The following is an 18520-nucleotide window of genomic DNA, read 5'->3' on the forward strand; positions in this document are numbered from 1 at the left end:
AATGTGACTCTAGTGGACGGTTTGTTACACAACTCAGGTGCAACCTAAAACAAGTGTTCTTCTGGTACTTCTAATGAATTCATGAATGAGATCTAAAATCATATTTGATTACTTTTTAAGAACGCTTGCTTGCTTGGTAGATTCGCCTTTGTTAAATATCATCTAAACTGAAGGTTACTATCGGTTGAAGAGGTTGAGCCGTTTTTTTACAGATTCGGTTGATTTTCATCATTTAACTACACCCATAGAAGAGGTTGCAAAAATCCAATGCCTTTTTAGCAAATCTCTGTGCCGATAATGCTCTGAAATGTGCACTGTGCCGAAGACGGTATGTTTGAAAAACCGTAACTGGCATAAGGACTCGGCTCCCAACCAAAATGATGACCACTACATTCAAGCGAAATAAGAAAAACATTTTATGGGATTTCCTTCCTATTGGATAATTCATCCCAGAAACAAAAAAATAAAAATTAAAACCACAGTGCTGTTGTGAGAATCGAACTCACATCACCAATTGTATCGTCTTGCCAGTCCGGCATTCTAACCAGTGTACTATTCGAGCTTCATGCAGGACGAGGGATATTTGTCATAGGCTTTCTGTTACCGATCAATCACAAAAAACGTACAACGGCGGCTTCCCGGCGTTTGGCCTCCTTTCAATGCATTCCTTTGTCTTAAGATGGAAACGGGAAAGGGAACGGGAGTGAAGGAACGGGAAACCCATTGAATGAGAACTGTGCTTTGCTTACTGCCTGCTATTACATACACACGCTACATATACACAGCTGCTAAAGCCGGGCAGCTTGGCCGGTGTTGTTTGCCTGTGAATTGAAGGAATGTTTTTGTTGTTGCTTTTGCTACATACACACGCACAGCTTAGCCGTGTTTGCCGGTTGATTGAATTAGAAGGATGTTTTTTTTGTTGCTTTTGCTACATTCACACGCACAGTGCTCGGTTCGCTGGCTGCCTGGTGTTGGCCGGTATTTATTTCCATCCTTCTTCGGCTTGTGATGCGATGGGGAGGGACGCGAAAACGTTTTTATTTTGTTTCATTCAGACATACGCAATTCGGTTACGCTGGGAGGTTAATGCCGATGAGCGTAAATCGAATCAGTGCCGGTCGCGTTATCTTCTTGTACCAATGATGCTATGGAATTGACTACGCGCCATTGGCACAGAGGCTGAATTTTGGGTGTACTAATTCAATTGCAATTTCGATATTTTTTTGACAATCAGCAAAATTCGGGATATTTTAAAAACTAATTTTAAAAAATTAGGACAATCAGAGTGTTTTTGAAATATCAGGACGTACTCTCGAAAGTCAAGATAAATTTTGGAAAACCAAGACATCTCTAACACCTAGCGATGCCACACATACAGATGTATCGGCATTTATACCGATTTTTTAGGGAAATTTCGACCAAAAATCGGTATTTACCGTATACTGAGCATATTAAAAAACTTTATAAACTGACAAGCTGACCCGGTGTGCTTTGCTACAACTTTCAAAACTAATAATATTTTTGGAAATAATGTCATATAAAAATCCATTTTCTCAATAACTTTTAAAGTAATGCAAAAAAAAAATTAACAGAAATCATCTATCCCATGCCTATGCAAAGCGCGGCCCGATGGCCGCATGTGTCCTTCTAGACATTGTTGTGCGGCCGCGAACATTTTTCAAATTTTTATTATGTTTCAATATTTTCTTCGATAGATTGTAAATAATCATTAAATTCTATTCCATACTTAATCATAAAACTGTAGGTAAATTGATCAATTGAGTTGATGCATTAAATTAAGTATAGATAACCTATGATATCTGTAATATTTTTCTAGAATCAAGAATGTAACTGTAATTTCAGATGAAATAAGTTCACAAACCTGCAAAATTATGTTTTTTTTCTGAGTTTTAAATAACCTAGCTTAACATCTCAATGAAATGATTTTTAACGGAACTGCAATGAAAAAAACAGGGGTTTTACGGTTCAAAAATATCAGGGCGGGAAAAAGTTAAAATGTGGGAAAATTTCTCAAATATACGGACAGGAAAAAGGGATTTATGTTAATAAATTACTATAACGATTTAACGTTCAAAACTGATGGGACTTTTTTAATGCTATAAGTTATCACTCTTTACCAGAATTTTAAGAGGAAATGATGATGAAAAGAAACATCAGTTTTAACAAAAACGAATTTGTTTCAAGAAAACGGTACAAATTTGTATATGAATTATGAAAAGGTCTTCGAAAATTTTCGTTTTCAATTAAATTGAAAGCAAAGCTAATGATAGCTATCCATGGATTATAAAAATTGAAAAAGCCTTCCAAAGGCAATAAAAGAACTTATCGTTAGGATCAACATGTGATCCGTTGATGTTTTCACACAAATAAACAAATAGCTTAATTTCTAAGGGAAAACGACGGGAAAATTTACCTGAGATTCAAGAAATCAAGATTGAGTACTGGTACTTTGACGAAATTTGTTTAAAAAAAAAATGTGAATTTGTGGATTCTTTTCTAGTTTCGACACTTTTGCTAAACGTCTAATATTATACGAAATTTCTAATAAAGAAACGGGGCTTTCACAAAAATGAGGTCTTCGAGGAAAATTTATATCTAGAAAAAAAATCCTAAAAACGCGTTCAGAAAAAAATATAATAATTTATCACTATGGTATTGCTTTAGAAGACTTATAAGTGACGAAGAATCGTGCAACTGGTTAAAAAAAATTGTTTTTTTTTAGAAAACGGTTAAAATTTGTTATGAGCAATTCGAAGGCCTTAAAAAACTTGAAAACCGAATCAAATTATGTATTTGAAGGACAAATGTTTGCAGAAAATGTTTGTAACTGCCCGGATTCTAAATGATCATAGCTTTAGTATAATATTTTGTACTCAAATACCCTCCACTGCTCAATTTGGTTCAGTTTGCATGATTAGGTTCAAAGTTATCTATTGGAAAGAGGAAGTGGTCTCAAAAAAATATTTCTCCTTCTCATACATTCCCATGCTAAATAAGGCTCCCCTCTTCTGTGTGAGCCAAAAAAGGCCACAAAAATGCACGCTTACAACATTCCTAAAAATCGAAAACCCGGGTTATTTTGTATTCAAAATTTAAAAAAATTGAGAATTAACAAAGTAGATAAAAAACCGATGTTCCACAATATCTTTTTCGTTTTTTAACAGTTTTTTGTCTTTATTTGTTTACCGAATTTTAAACAAAATACATAAAAATTGTTTTTCCCCTGCAAATTTGCCAATAAAATTGAAGGGGAGAGGAGCGAGTGTGTAGAGATAGTAGAAGAATCCCCATTGGAAGGAAAGAGGGGTCTCAAAGCATCATAGAAACATTTCTTCTTTCTAAATTCATTTCTATGCCAAACTTGGTTACATGTGCTTGAACAGTTCTTGAGCTAAGCCATAAATTGTGCAGGATCCTTCTTCTTTATACGCCTTGTAAAATTTGAAACCATCTTATAACTATAAAGGATAGATGTGAGCCAAATTTGATCAAAATAGCTTGAAAATTGTCCAAGTCCTGTCACTTTTTATGTGGACTTTATATGGGACCCCATCTTTATTTTCTATTTTTTTCTTTTCAGCTTAAAGCTTGGATATTCATCACAATCAAGCAACTGAATAAATTAAAACTAAGCCATCGAAACAATAAATTATCTCATCGATAATAAATTTGGTTTTGAATGATAATTTAGTATGGGAGACCCCCCTCCTCTCCCTTAAGTCGGACGGTTTGTTATTATTATAGAAATCATCTTCGGCCTCAAAAACGCTCAGATACCAAATTTCACGTTGATCGGTTCAGTAGTTCTCGGGTCTATAGGGAACAGACAGAATTTTTTGCTTCACAATTTCTTTATCAAAAAAGACAAGAAGAATAAAAAAAAAATGGCAAGGTTTTTTACATTTTCAAGGTAACATAACCTAATTTTTTACTTTGCGTTTGTGTAATTTATTGATGTTTCATCAAAAATTCCTTTTTGTCAAGGAAGTACATGACAAAAATTAGATCATATTTTTGTTATACACTTTAGGTCTCCCACGGATGTAATTTGCAGGTGCTTGTTTAATTATGTATGTAAGTACAGTAGTAGTTTTCTAGGCTAGTTAAATAAAAGAAGCATATGATACGTTCAGATTGCCAGATTGCCCAGTTTTATCCGGGTTTGCCCGGATATTTGATACAAAATTTTAGAACAGTCCGGTCCGGCCCGGTTGCCCGGATTTCATTTATAAATGCCCGGATTTTTTCACCTTATTTGGCAAATAAGGCTATGATCATTGAGAATCGGGGCAATTACAAACGTGTGTATTTTAAAAACGATTCATTTGATTGAAAAACTTTCTATGAAGGAAATAAAGGTGTTAACATGATATTTAATGAAAATTTTTAAAAAAAAATTATCAATGATTTCAAGAAAAACTCATACTTTTTCATAAAATGTCTTTTTTATCTTTGCACAAATTTTTAAGTCATGTATTGATCTATTATTTTCACCACAGAAGCAAAACCTTTGCAAAATCATGATATTTAACACAAACTCACCTGGAAAAAGCATTTAGCATAAATTTCTTTGTCCATCAGAACACATCTGTCACATTGCGTAAAAATCGATTGCACAGATTGTGATCTATTGAACTGCTCACTATTAGTTATTTACATGGTGTCTACTAGTCAGACATCATTTTTGCCTGCCGGAAATGGATTTTTTGCATTATTTAAGGAGTCTGCATTCAGTTATCCCCAATAACCATAGACTCTTTACCATATTTAAGATCAAGGGTTGCACTCCGATGGTTGGTTTGAACTTCGTGTGGATCCTAGAGGGGCTCCTTATACTTCTAAACCATTTGGTCCGAAAAAAAATCAGAAAAAATCAACAGTTCATGAAATTTTAAGTCGCCAATGAAGAATTTTCAAGACGCAAAGGCGCAAATTTGAGCAAAATTGTTTTTACCTTGTCTTTTTTCATCGTAAATATCTCAAACACACGTTAACTTAAAAATCTTTGAAAAATAAACAAGATAGTCCTTTTCATAACCAACACAACGCTGCCAAAGTTTAGCATATCCGATCTCTAGTAATGTTGCTATCACCGAAATCACACCGTGTCCGGATACTAAATGATCATAGCGTTTAAACAAAAAAAAATTGTTGTAAATTTTTTTTATTTAGCTACCAAAACAAAAATTTGAGCAGATTTTGCAAAAACAATCATGAAAGGATTTTTCTAAGATTAAAATACGATTTCAAATTTGTTTTTGAATTTTGATGAAAACATTATTTCTTTCAATTCATTTATTTTGATTTTTCGTAAGTAATTTCTGGGTTTTGAAAATATTTGTCCGGATATTTCCCGGATCTTGATTTAGAAATGAAATGCCCGGATTTTGCCAGTTTTTTTTTAAATTGCCCAGTTTGTTCGGCCCGGATACGTGTTTAAAAAACTCTGGCAACCTTATGATACGTACATAAGTCAATATCATATAGAAAAACATGCTTACGCAAAGCGACGACGATGACAGTTGGATCGAGATTTTAATCGTTACACACAGCTGAGATATTAGGAGTTGCCCACGTTTCCCCATGGCCTACTTTACCCCACTCTCCCCTACATATCTCAAAGTATACAAAATATCCAAACCGGTGCCGTATGGAATTTGTTTTAAGTAAACTTTTTGTTGGAATGTTTGATAAACAAAATGAATTCTACTCAGCTACTTTAAACTTCATAAATGTTTTTGATATTTTTTAGACTTCAGGGTTTTGTTCAACAATCAAAAATATATACACTCGAGTAAAACGGTTTCTATCAAAAATCATCTTAGAGAAATAGTTGATGTTTGAAATTTATCCTTCATATTGAAAATCTTCTTGAAAATTTGAAAGCCTGACTAACTGAAACTCAAATTTGGTCATTTATGAATACAGCATCAGCTATTGTTTGCCTTCTCAACTAATTATTTTAAATTTGTTTACCTAAGATCACGGCTCTCGACTCCCGTCAAACGTAAAACTGTTTGTCATTAAATATTCTGGCACCATACATATTTGGATACGCTCATAGTGAAACGAGGAATCACTACTGGAACAGGAGCTTCTGCACAAAAGCTAAACAAAACAACCTCCAGTAGCATCTTTGCCATCACCAGGTTAGAAAGGGTTCTCTAATTCCTTAAAATCGGCGAAACGGCAAAGGTCGTTTTGTTTACATTGCTTCTGGATCCATCCTTTGGTGCGCCCACTTCAAGTAGGTATCTGCAGGATTAGATAGTACCTTGCCTAAAGTTGCTGCATGCAAATTCGTTCTGGCCCGGAGTCGTCTCACACTATCCAAACAGTTTCGAAAATGTGTATACTTTTTCATCTATCTACGATTCGAATTGTTGAATCTCGACAGGATACGTTGGTGCAAGGTTGAATATAGAAATATGACGTTGATTTTTCTTTAGAAAAAGATTGTTAATTCGTAAAGGGGATGAATAAGCCTTAAATGCTTAAAATCCTGTAGGTTGCAAGTTCGTTGCCAACTTGAAGGCGCTGAGGAAAATCTCAGTGATTATCGATTCGAGGCGTAGGCCACGTTCTATTATACGAGTTTAAAAGACACAAGAAATCAGAAAAGGACTATCATTAAAGATGAGCGAATTGACCACGACTACCCCTTTTTCGAGCGGTTCTAAGCCGCTTGTGACGACAAGTGTGAAGCAAATCTGGTACCTTGACAGGCGTGAAAGGATCCAGCGGGAAAAATTAACGTTACGTGACTTTTGCCCGGTTAGAGGACACCGTTTTAATTAGTTCAACCGATGTTTGATTTCTTTCGTTCGATCGAACGGCGAGATTCGCTCTCCAAGCGTTATCCAATAACTGAATAATGTTGGTTCCCGATTAATTTTTCACTCTATTTTGTTTTGTTGATACCGTTTCAGAATCCAGCAAGTGTCCCACTCCCGGCTGTGTGGGTCTCGGTCACGTAACTGGTTTATATTCACACCACAGAAGGTAATTCTGCAGATTAGAGCTAATTGGAAGATTTTGCTGATAATTTTCTGTGTCCTTGTTTAGTCTTTCCGGTTGCCCACGCAAGGATAAAGTTTCCTCTGAATGTGAGTACGATTGGACGAGTTATTAAACTTTGTCCACGATCCGATTCATTCATTTTTTTTTTAATATTTTTCTCCACAGTACTAGCCTTACACGAACAGATTCTCAAATGTCCCACGCCCGGCTGTAACGGACGGGGACACGTCAGCGCTGGTCGTAACTCGCATCGTAGTCTATCCGGTTGCCCCAAGGCGGCCGCCAGCAAAGCCGCAGCCCGGGAACTCAAATATCAGAATGGTTTACTCTTCCGTCAGAAGCTTCACTCGGCAGGTGAGTATCATGATGTATTAAGTGAAGTAGAAACAGGGCCAGGATTCAAGGTTTGGATTCTTATCCGTAGAAAAAAAAACCGAGAATTGTTTTTGAGCGTAACAAATCAGATAACCCTACGTACATATACATTTGAAAAAGATAGGCAATTGAATGTAGATTAATTTCCAGAAAAATTTTAAAATTCCTAAGTCAATAAATTTCCTAAGCTTTCCACGATCAGTTGAGTTGATCTTAACAAGAAAACATCAGCCTTTGGTCCCTGAAGAAGATCTAGTATGAATCGGAACGTTGTAAACGCGAAATAAAACGTCTTTGTTGTGGAATACAACATTGCAAGCCGGATATACAGGGTCCGGCAATTGAACTGCTACATTACTACAACAGTAATTAACGACCCCACGTCGCTTTGTTTACATTAAATCTTAGCTATCATTGGATGTCAGTGTTACTTTTGGTAATCAGGTGTTATCCGGAAAAATGGATCTCGAACAGAAACATAGCGCTGTGGTTGCCTTGTTCCTAGCTGGCAAACGGCAGAAGGACATAGTTCGTGAGATGTCCGATATTAGTGTGTGCAGAAGTTTTGTATACCGTACAGTTAAAAGACACCTCGAGACCGGAAGAGCCAAAAAACGGTATGGTGAGGGACGCCGACCTACTGTGGCGACACCTGCCATGACGAAGATCATCAAGAAGCGCCTTAATAGAAATCCTCGTCGTAGTGCCACTATATTGGCAGAGGATCTCAACATATCGGATCGAAGTCTCCGTCGGATATACTCTATTTATGCTCTATTGAATCTTTTCGATAAAGGTTCACATTCAACATGTTATATATGTAAGGCATGTAAACCGAGCTAAAATCGAACCGAAACAAAATCAGACGTTTGTTCCATAATCCAACCATGCAACTTTATCCGACCTTGTGATACCGTCCGACAAAATCTAACTATGTGAAATCATCCGATAATGTGACATAATTTGACCATGCGAAATATTGTGATATCAATAAAACAAAGTAGTATTTGTATCGGTAACGAATAAAACAACCACATTTATTCTCGTCAAGTCATGTATAATGGTCAGGTTACAATAGTGATTGATATATGCTTGGATTAACGATTCGTCCCATTGGCAAAAAATCCCTAAGGATTTCTTATCTGTTCAACTGGAAGAAATTCTAGTGAACACTACGAATTCACTCTTCATCGATTCTAGAACAATAGCGAATTGACGTTTCCTCTCACTTGCGACTCTCCGTTATTGTTCACATTCGCCACGCGGTTCGTCAGTATGGATAAATCTCCGTAGAGTACATCATCGATGTTCGGTCGTCGCGAGTGTGTTTTAACACCTCCCCTCAATTCGCATGTTTAGTAACTCAAATAGCTTTCAATTCTGTGCCTCGGAAATGATAAGAAAAGAGTCGGTTGGCTCGCCAAGGAGGTTTGATAACCACATTCCTTGCATGGTTGCCATATCGAGTGAAACTAGTTCAGCTTCTGTAGATGACAGACATACCGTCTGTTGAGGTTTCGACCACAAAACCAGATTTCCAAATACCTTGAAAGCATGCCCGGAAAAAGACTTCTTGTCATCGACATCGTTTGCGAAGTCGGCATCAACATATCCTATTACAACAGGGTTATCTATCACCTTAGTGTAGACCAGCTTTGTCTTCATCGTATCGAGTAGATGGCGTAGAATCCGTTTTAACTTGCTGAATTTTCGGCCACGTTGAAGAGCCAGATACGGCAAACATCCTAGCTGTTCCTTGAATGGATGATTAGTTGCTTCACTATCCTTCTTCTTCGTCCAATGCACATTCGGATCCATTAGTGTACCCATGGGATTACTATTAAACAAACAAAATCGATTGAATATTCTCTCTGTGTTCACCTTAGAAATTTTAAAGGTTTGCTATCGATAATCTCTTGACAAATCCATTCCCAAGAAATGTTTAACTTCTTTGAGATCTTCCATTTGGAATAACCTTCCAAGTTCGGTATTAATCGAGACCAGGTTAGCCACCTTTTTGCCAACGATAATAATTTCGTCAACATGAAGAACTAAGGTTTAGAGAGCTTTGCCCGATATTGAGAGACGCAACAGCCATATTTCAGCGGAATTAAACCGAGTTTCTTTCAACTCCGACGAATCGTTGGTTCCAAGACCTGCTAGCATGTTTCAAGCCAAACAAGGTTTTCTACAGTCTGACGAGTTGTGAGTTACCCATTCCGTTGTTCGGAAATCTCATACATGTATATCTCTTCCTCCAATTGATCATTGAGGAAGGCTGTTTTTACGTCCATCTAATGAATGGTTGATCCAAAATGGTTAGTTAAGGACAAAATTGAACGAACGCTCTCCATTTTGACAACGGGTGCAAACGATTCATCGTAATCATAACCAGGTCCGAATAATAGGAAGCTTCTTCGAAAGTCGAGTCCTGACGTACGAAACCGAAACTGGATTACGATCTACTGCCTTAACAGCGGGTGTTCCACAGGGTTCCATACTCGGACCTGTGCTTTGGAATTCCATGTATAATGAGGTGTTAACGCTGAAACTACCAGCAGGCGTGCAGATAGTCGGATTTGCTGACGATATCGTGCTCATGATCACTGGCGAAACAATCGAGGAGGTAGAAGACCTTGCAACGGTGTCCGTAGAAAGGGTTGGCATCTAGATGGAGGGAGTTAAGCTTCAGATAGCTCACCATAAAACTTACAAAAGAGTTGTACCGCACATGGAGATTACTGTTGGAGGGCACACAGCATCTTCGAAACAGCAGCTGAAATACCTTGGAGTAATGGTCGACCATCGCTTAAGTTTTGGTGCGCATGTCAAATACTGTTGTGAAAGTGCATCGCAAGTCAATGAATCATTGGCCTGGATTATGCCAAACTGTCATGGTCCAAAGAGTTGCAAGAGACGTCTCCTTGCGAGCGTAGCACTGTCGAAACTACGATACGAAGGAGCGGCTTGGAGCTCCGCGATAGAAGTAGAGCGCAACAGATCCAAATTACGGAGCACACATCGGCTGATAGCCATGCGAGTTTCCTGTGCTTACAAGACCATATCAGCAGATGCAGCTTTTGTCATCGCGGGCATGATCCCCATCAACATAACTCTGGCCGAGGATATGGAGTGTTACAAAGCAAGAGCTGTTAGAGGAGTGCGTAAAATTCAACGAGCAGTCCGATGCTCAAGTGGCATGAGCAATGGAATGCATCGATCAACGTAAGATGGACACATAGGTTAATCCCGCGATTTTCAGACTGGGTAAATCGGAAGTATGGAGAGGTCAACTTCTAACTGACGCAGTTCCTTTTGGGTCATGGATGCTTTGAGCAATACCTTCAGCTCGCCTTATTGCCCGGAATGCGTAGATACGGAGGAATCGGCAAAACATCTTCAAAATTTGAACGCTGAAAATATTGTGAGTGAAATGTGTCGCTACAAACAGTCGTGGCGTGCTGTAGTCGACGAAATCTCGCAAATCATGCGTAATCTAATAAATATCAGGAAAGAGCGAGACAGTCAACCAAATTTGACAAGCTAACGGAAGGTCTTGGACCTCGTATGACACTACAATTCAAAAGCAACGCGATCTTAGGGCGCGGTATAACCCTAATCTGGACTCATACGTGTGGTGGGACTTAAAAGGTCTCACGTTCTCAGCTACGATCTTTCCTGCAGCAAAGGGAAGCGGAGATACCATTCGGGGTGGTCGTGACGGGATTCTAGCTTGGTAGTCTCTCAAACGGCCATGCCTTGGTGGTTAGAAATCCTGCGGGGGTGGATGCTGCGACGGGAGCGAGTTACTTTGAAAGCGTTACCTAACCGGCACACGTCTCGGGGTCTTCCGTACCAGTCTGAAGTTGGCGATAGAGGAAAAGGAGAAGGAGGAAAAAGGAGAAAGAGGATAAAGGAGAAAGACCAAAATTGAGAAAGAGGAAAAGGGTGAGATGTATAAGTGCATGAGCACATCCTACCCCTTGATGTAGTATCGTAGGGTGAAACTAAGGGGCACATCTGGCACACGAAGCCCAAGGTGGTTTTAGTGGGATGAACCCACACACGGCAGCAAACACCCGGTTGTTATGGTTTGAATTCAAATTTCCATCTTGTAAAAAAAAGTCATAACCAGGTCGCTGTGAGCGTTCTTTTGCTATTAATCTTGCTTTGTATCTTCCGTCTTCTTTAATCGAATGTACTCATTAAGATGAGATCGATTTTCGTTCTTTAAGTAAGCGCTTGACCGTCTTCCAGGTCTTACTTTGCTCAGGGTTCTCAATTCTGCGCTGATGGCATTTTTCCACTTTGGCTCCTTCGCCGTCAGTGTGACTGTCAAGATCTTGTGCGCTATCGTTATCAGATTCATCAACGTTACCCACGTGTTGTTCTTCAATTGAATCTTAATCGTCTACCTCGATGACTTCGGACTCGTCTTCAACATTCTCGTTACCCACGAGATGCTCATCTTCGTCACCCACGGGTTTCTCAGACGCTTCAAAGTTGGAAGTTTCTACTATCATCTATGTCAGTAGTGTGGTTACGCCAGTATTGATTAGATAGGCAAGTCGTCTGTGCCATTTATCAAAACCTAACTGGTTCTTTCCAAGTAAAGCCTTGGAGTTTTTAATATCCGAAACCAATTCCTGGTAATACAAACCATCAATAACTGACTCTTGAGAAATAACCTCCCCAAAGTCTGTACTGAGTGCCTCGAGAAGCGCCTTTTGCCGTTCTTGCAGCAGCTCGACCAAGCTCCACTATTTTGAACAGATTTGGCATCATGCCACAATTATAAAAGTGTCCTGGAGGGGAATGGGGCCAATTTTGTCCATTATGTTTCAAAGGACATGGAACTGCCAAACTGTCCGGAGCTGCGCCCGGTGGAGCAGTACTGGGCAATAATGAAGCGGGAACTTTGGCTTGGAAGAGCAAGAAGACATTCAAAGACGAGAAGGACATGTTAAGAAAATGGAAAAGAAACTGAGAAACTGGTACCGGGTGGCACTGTAAAGACTTTTATGGAGGGCATCAAGCGAAAGTGCGTTCAATTTTATACTCAAGGCCCCACTGATTAACTTTGCTTTTGATTTTTGAAGTAAATATATGTATAAAACTACCCTCAAATTTTGGTTTGATTCTAAACATAATAGAAAATTGACATGACATTTTTGTCATCCAGTATCAAAACCCGAAGCAAGGTTCGGGACAGATTGCAGTTTTAGAACTCAGGTTCGGGATCTTTGTCCAGAATCAAATCCCAAGAAAAAGCGTAGTATGAAAGAACCAAATCTGAATGTGGATTGAGATTTGGTTCTTTCAAAACGCCGCGCATAAACGCTAATAGAATTGTTGTCAATAGATAGCAGTAGGAAACTTTTAGAAAGAACAATTCTGGGTACACTTTTTTCAAATATTTTGAATTCCGATTTTTTTTCACATTTTATGATTTCTTTTGGACGATTCAAGTTTAACTGATTCCTTTTTTCGTTAACTTTCCAGTTTTAAACTACCAGCAGCTGAACGAATACCGCTCGACTCTCATCAATCACGCCCAGCACAGCCGTAGTCTTTCGCCATTGGACTTCCGCACTACTGACAGTGACAGTTTAGACGAAGAACCACAAAATTTAAAAACAACTGCTGAAAACAACAGCAGTAAAGAATCGAGAAGAGAAACAGAACCGCAACCCTTACAACCACCGCAGGGAGAAGAGGTCAAAACACCCTCGAAAGAAGACCCGAAACCGGCGATCAAAGAAGAGAAACCCGACTTCGATTCGGAATCGACAGGCAATCGGGAAACGATGCTCGACAGTAGCAGCTACAGCCGAGAGGCAGACTACCGATACGGTGGTCACTATCAAACGCAACACCATCAACAGTATACGAATGGCCACTTGGGCTACGAATTTGGCGGCTATCCGGGTCGATCGTACGATCCATACGATGCCGGATACGCTTCCTCGACAGCCGCTCGGTATGCTCCCTACGGAACAGCAGCCGTTCAACCGCTGATGGAAGACTACGGCGGCGTTACCACATCCAGTGCATCGGGACCGGTGGGGTTTCAACAGCCTCAAGGCCAGACCATGGGTCTTGGCCTGTCGGAGTCTTCCCAGGTGGCAACAGCACCACAGGCCTCAGAGGCATCGGCACAACCCCCTTCACAACAACCAACAGCTTTGAAAATGGAACCGGACGAAGGGAACAACAACAATTTGGCACCAGCATCGGATGGCCCAATTTGCCCTCGACCAGTGTACCAACAGTACGATTCCCAATCGGAGAATATCCACAACAACAACAACAACAACAACAACAGCAGCAGCAGCAGCAACAACAACAGTCACACCAACAATTCCACTACAATTGGAACAATCCAGTCTTTGGCGGTGACGGAGCCGGCACCACTGGCCACGGCAACGTCAACGAAATTTTCGGCTATCAATTTGAGTGTCAAGACGGTTTCGGGGCCGAATTCAGCGGCGGAAGCTTCTACTACCCGGGGCAGTAAATCACCAGCAGTTGGAGAACGGCCGTCTTCTAGCAGCGGTACCAAGAGTCCGAATCCGGCTTCCAACAGGGGTCGAACTGGGTCCCCCATTGCTAGCCCCCAGAGGCAAACGCTGGATCTGAGCGTCAATCGCTTTCCGAATAGGTAAGATCAACTGAAATTGTAAAATGTTTTTAAAAGTGTCCATTTTAAGTTATTCACATTCACATTCACATTCTGGCAAAATAAATAAAATTTTGAACTTACTCTAGGCTTGTGGGAACAAATAATGTTCAAAATGAAATAAGAAGTTGTGAAGAAATACACACTATAATATTTACAAAATGTATTTTTCAACTGAATCTTTATGCTGAAAAGAAATTCAATCAGAACAAGTTCAAGCTAGTACCGTAATCCGGGGTAATATTGATCACTTTTTTTCAATATTTATCGATTTTTTTCTGTTCTGGGGAATGTGGCATATTCCATATTTTTAAAATCAGTACTCGACTCCAATGAACGTAAAACATGGTTGCAGAATTTTTGAGACCACTTTAAATTTGATTAAAAAATCGATTTCGTCTCTCTTTTGAATTTGATGCTTAGGGGTTACATTAATCAGTCTATATTTTGACGGTTTGAACGAGTTTTCTCGATTATAAAGGATACAATACACCTTCATAATATTTAGGGGAGAGTGGGGATACTTGATCCTCATTTCTTATTTTCACCATATCTTTTTGGAAAAATTTAGCAACTCGCCGTCTTTGACATTTTCTGACAGCTTGTAACTTCAAGTTTTTATGCTCCAAAAATTAGAACGATACTTGATGATGAACTAGAAGCATTTTCGAGGGTGTACAAAAAAATTGCGATTTTTCTTAAGTTAGGGGAGACTTGATCCCCTATTGAAGGAGACTTGATTTTTTATTCAGGAAGCCCTAACCCTTGTATAAAAATCAAACAAAACCCCAAGATAGACTGTGAATTGACTATTTTAATCATGTTTGTTCTCATTTCACAATCTATAGCAGACATAAGAAGAATGTTCTATAACTTTGTCTCAACGCTAATAACATTGCATACTCAAAGGCGCTATTTTTTATAATTAAGAGAAAATTAATTATTTTTGCTCTTTTCTTCAGACAATTGTTTGATAAATATTAGTTTTTGAATAAATGTTAGTAATTTCGTAATCAGAAATCATAACGATCAATTCAGAAGAAGAATATGCCGTTTGGAAGGGGGATCAATTGTACCCATAATCATTATTTTAGAAAACTTTTTCTGAAAAAAGTTGAGAGTTTTCCATGGCTTTGAAAATATGACATTGAATGAACAATGAACTTCATCATTTTACGCTTGAGCGATTGATACATTGGAACAAATATTTTTTTCATAATTTTCCCATTTAAGGAACATTTTAAAGTCATGAAAAAAGATCTTCGAGTTACATTTAGTGAAATTTTTCAAACAAAGTTCAATTACTTAAACAATTATTTTGTTAAAATTTTTTAAACTGCTAGCATTGTTATTTTGCTCATTTTGGCACATTTTTATCGAACATTTGATCTTTGTAAGACATTCCAGTTTCGAGATATAGCTAGGGAATCAAGTATCCCCAGGGATCAAGTATTCTCATTCTCCCCTACAAATGCTAGTTTATCAATTTTATTTTGCTTTTTAACGTTCCTTTATAAAAAATTATAATTGAACAAAGTACTATTAAGTTGTCTAAATTAAGGGGCAAACATTGAAACAACTGCAAATAGTTTGAGCTAAAAACTACAAATGAAATTTTATCTTAACGCATTCCTCTAGGCCCTACTACTTTTTTCATTTTCAATTTATCTACAAAGTTAACCATTTTATAGGGTTTCTTTCCAATTGTCCAATACGGGCTTACTCTTTGAAAATATCTTTATTTTTTTTTAATTAAAAAAAATTAAAAACTAAAAGACTGTAAAAATAGCACAACAACTATGCATATACTAAGAAAATTAGTTCTTTCACATTCAACAACCCGTTTGCTTCTAAAAGCTTTTTGGATTCATCAGGAGAGCTGTTTGTTTGCAAGCCTTGGAAAAAGTAGATATTTCAGGATTTTGAAATTACATTTCTACTAACAGAAAATAATTTCAAATAAAAACCAAATTTTGTATGTTTGATACTCAATTCATAGGCTTTCAAACGTAGAAAACAGTTTTTAAAAATTCAAACTATGGACTGAGTTATTGATGATAATGAACAAAAATTTATTGTTGGTCAAAGATACTCCGTTGATCAAAGTTACCCCGTTTTCCTTTTTTTTTTGTTTCGTTTATAGTCGTTTTACCATCTTTATGGCATTCGCGACTTTATCAAGGGTACAGTTGGCGGACAAATATTGAAAAACTTATCCGGTAAAACTGTGTTCGATATATACTCTTGGGCTCAAACTCGCGAACATCGGCTCAGGAGGCAACAGACTTGCCAACTGAGCTATATCACAAGCCCTTCTCCAATTACTTGATATCATAAGATGTGGTTGAATTACCAAACCAAAATTCTATTCGCGTTAAAAACTTCCAGTAAGCATATTTTTGAAGGTTTCATTGAATCCAAACAGGTTTCATATTCGAATGATGACTTCAGACACAAGCGAGCTAGATCTGATAAATTTATCAACTATTCCTAGACTTTACTCGAACACCTTTAAGGAAGAATGCTTCTAGGGATCAATTCCTGGGATAAAGACTAAGACCGATATTAAATAAAATAATTTACACACTTTGAGAGGAAAATAAGCCAACTTTGGCGAAGCATGATCGTCAGCGAGTCGAGTAGATGTCGAAGAATTCGACGCCGTCTACGCGCAATGTTTTCATAAGAAGCGAATGATGATTGTTTGATGGTTACCAATAGTATGTATGTTGTAATGTATGTATGTTTAACCCATCAGTGGCTGGTAGGTCTTTCGAGCCGAGTCGGTACGGGAAGCCTCGATCGCACATTCAAATATTGTTCATTCTTAACTCATCAACAATAATTGCAGCACAACCAAGGGGTCCGTTACCACTGGTTTGGGACAGGTTTGACACATCTCACTCCCTTCCAACTGTTCGAAACAAATTAAGAATCCTGAGAAGGTATCTTGGTAACTTACTCATGATTCGAAATTTGCCGAGATACTCCGGCTGGCTTGAACCCACAATCCATTGTATATTAGTTTTCAGCTTGTTTGATGCCCTGTCCAATCCTCCCACAAATCCCCAATAAAAGAGTTAAGCTATTTTAAAATATTTGATCAATAAATAGTTTATACTCATGATTCAAAACTTACCTTGTAACAATTCCAACTCAATAAAATTGTTTGAAAAAATAAAATTTGAAAAAGGTACTTAGCTGAATTTTCTGGATCTTGATAAACGCCGAATTTTCCATAATTTTTTAATCACAGTAACCATCGTAATCTATCAAATGCTGACTACCGCCCAACAAATACAGTAAAGATAGTCAATTTTTCAAATGGTGTCGTCTAGTCGACAACTTTGTTATCAATTCGCAGCCCCAATTATATAAATCACTTGAACAAAAATCCAACAATCCTGTAGGTCTTAATAAGAATTTGACTAAGAATACTTAGCTAACTCCGCTCCTTTAAACTTATTCCAAAAGCCACAATTTCTCGAATTATTTAAAAAAAAACGACTCCGACGCTGGAACTTGCATTTTTTTTCTTTACCTAAACATGATACTTCCTGTCACAAAGCGCGCAATCAGGGAATTTTTGAAACATTAGTAAATCTACTATCTGAATCTACAATTCAAATCGACTAAGATTCCTTTATTTTTCACACTTGCAGAACGTCCCTGTCTTCTCAGATCTACTAAAATGCAAGTTAGAATCCAGTATTGACCGACGAACCGTAAGAAAATGTCGAATTGAATAACATTGAATAACTCGATGGAGGTAACGAATAATAATTTTCAAGGAATCACGAAGCAAAACGCGACCACGGAAAAATATCGCTTATCATTCAAATTTGCAACTATTCACAAATTTCAAGACAAACAAAAACCTGTTTGATGGTTACCAATAGTAACTCAGAAAATAACTGATCACTAGGGGAGAGTGGGGATACTTGATCCCCTTTTCTTATTTTCTCCATATCTTTTTGGAAAAATTTAGCAACTCGTCGTCTTTGACATTTTCTGACAGCTTGTAACTTCAAGTTTCTATGCTCCAAAAATTGGAACGTTACTTGAACCCGTTGATGAACTAGAAGCATTTTCGTGGGAGTAAAAAAATTGCGATTTTTCTGAAGTTAGGGGAGACTTGATCCCCTATTGAAGGAGACTTGATCTTTTATTCATGAAGCCCTAATCTTTGTATAAAAATCAAACAAAACCCCAAGATAGAATGTTAGTTGACTATTTTGGTCATGTTTGTTCTCATTTCACAACTTAAAGCAGACATAAGAAGAAAATTCTATAACTTTGTCTCAACGCTTATGACATTGCATACTTATAGGCGCTATTTTTTATAATTAAGAGAAAATTAATTATTTTTGCTCTTTTCTTCAGACAATTGTTTGATAAATATTAGTTTTTGGATAAATATTA

The 18520-nt window shown here is 37.9% G+C and overlaps 1 protein-coding gene across 7 annotated transcripts in view; it reads left to right on the top strand.

The window, feature by feature from the left end:
• The window catches only part of LOC129749112 (myelin transcription factor 1-like), a 130363-nt gene that overhangs the window by 36811 nt on the left and 75032 nt on the right, over nucleotides 1-18520 (top strand). For all 7 annotated transcript variants that reach the window (XM_055744037.1, XM_055743992.1, XM_055744030.1 and 4 more), the window contains exons 3-6: nucleotides 6954-7026; nucleotides 7090-7130; nucleotides 7210-7398; nucleotides 12922-14080. In XM_055744037.1, coding sequence (XP_055600012.1) covers nucleotides 6954-7026; nucleotides 7090-7130; nucleotides 7210-7398; nucleotides 12922-14080 — 1462 coding nt within the window. The remainder of the gene's footprint in view (nucleotides 1-6953; nucleotides 7027-7089; nucleotides 7131-7209; nucleotides 7399-12921; nucleotides 14081-18520) is intronic.

The sequence above is a fragment of the Uranotaenia lowii genome, chromosome 1 (assembly GCF_029784155.1).
Source record: "Uranotaenia lowii strain MFRU-FL chromosome 1, ASM2978415v1, whole genome shotgun sequence".
In the NCBI taxonomy this organism is placed as follows: Eukaryota; Metazoa; Arthropoda; class Insecta; order Diptera; family Culicidae; genus Uranotaenia; species Uranotaenia lowii.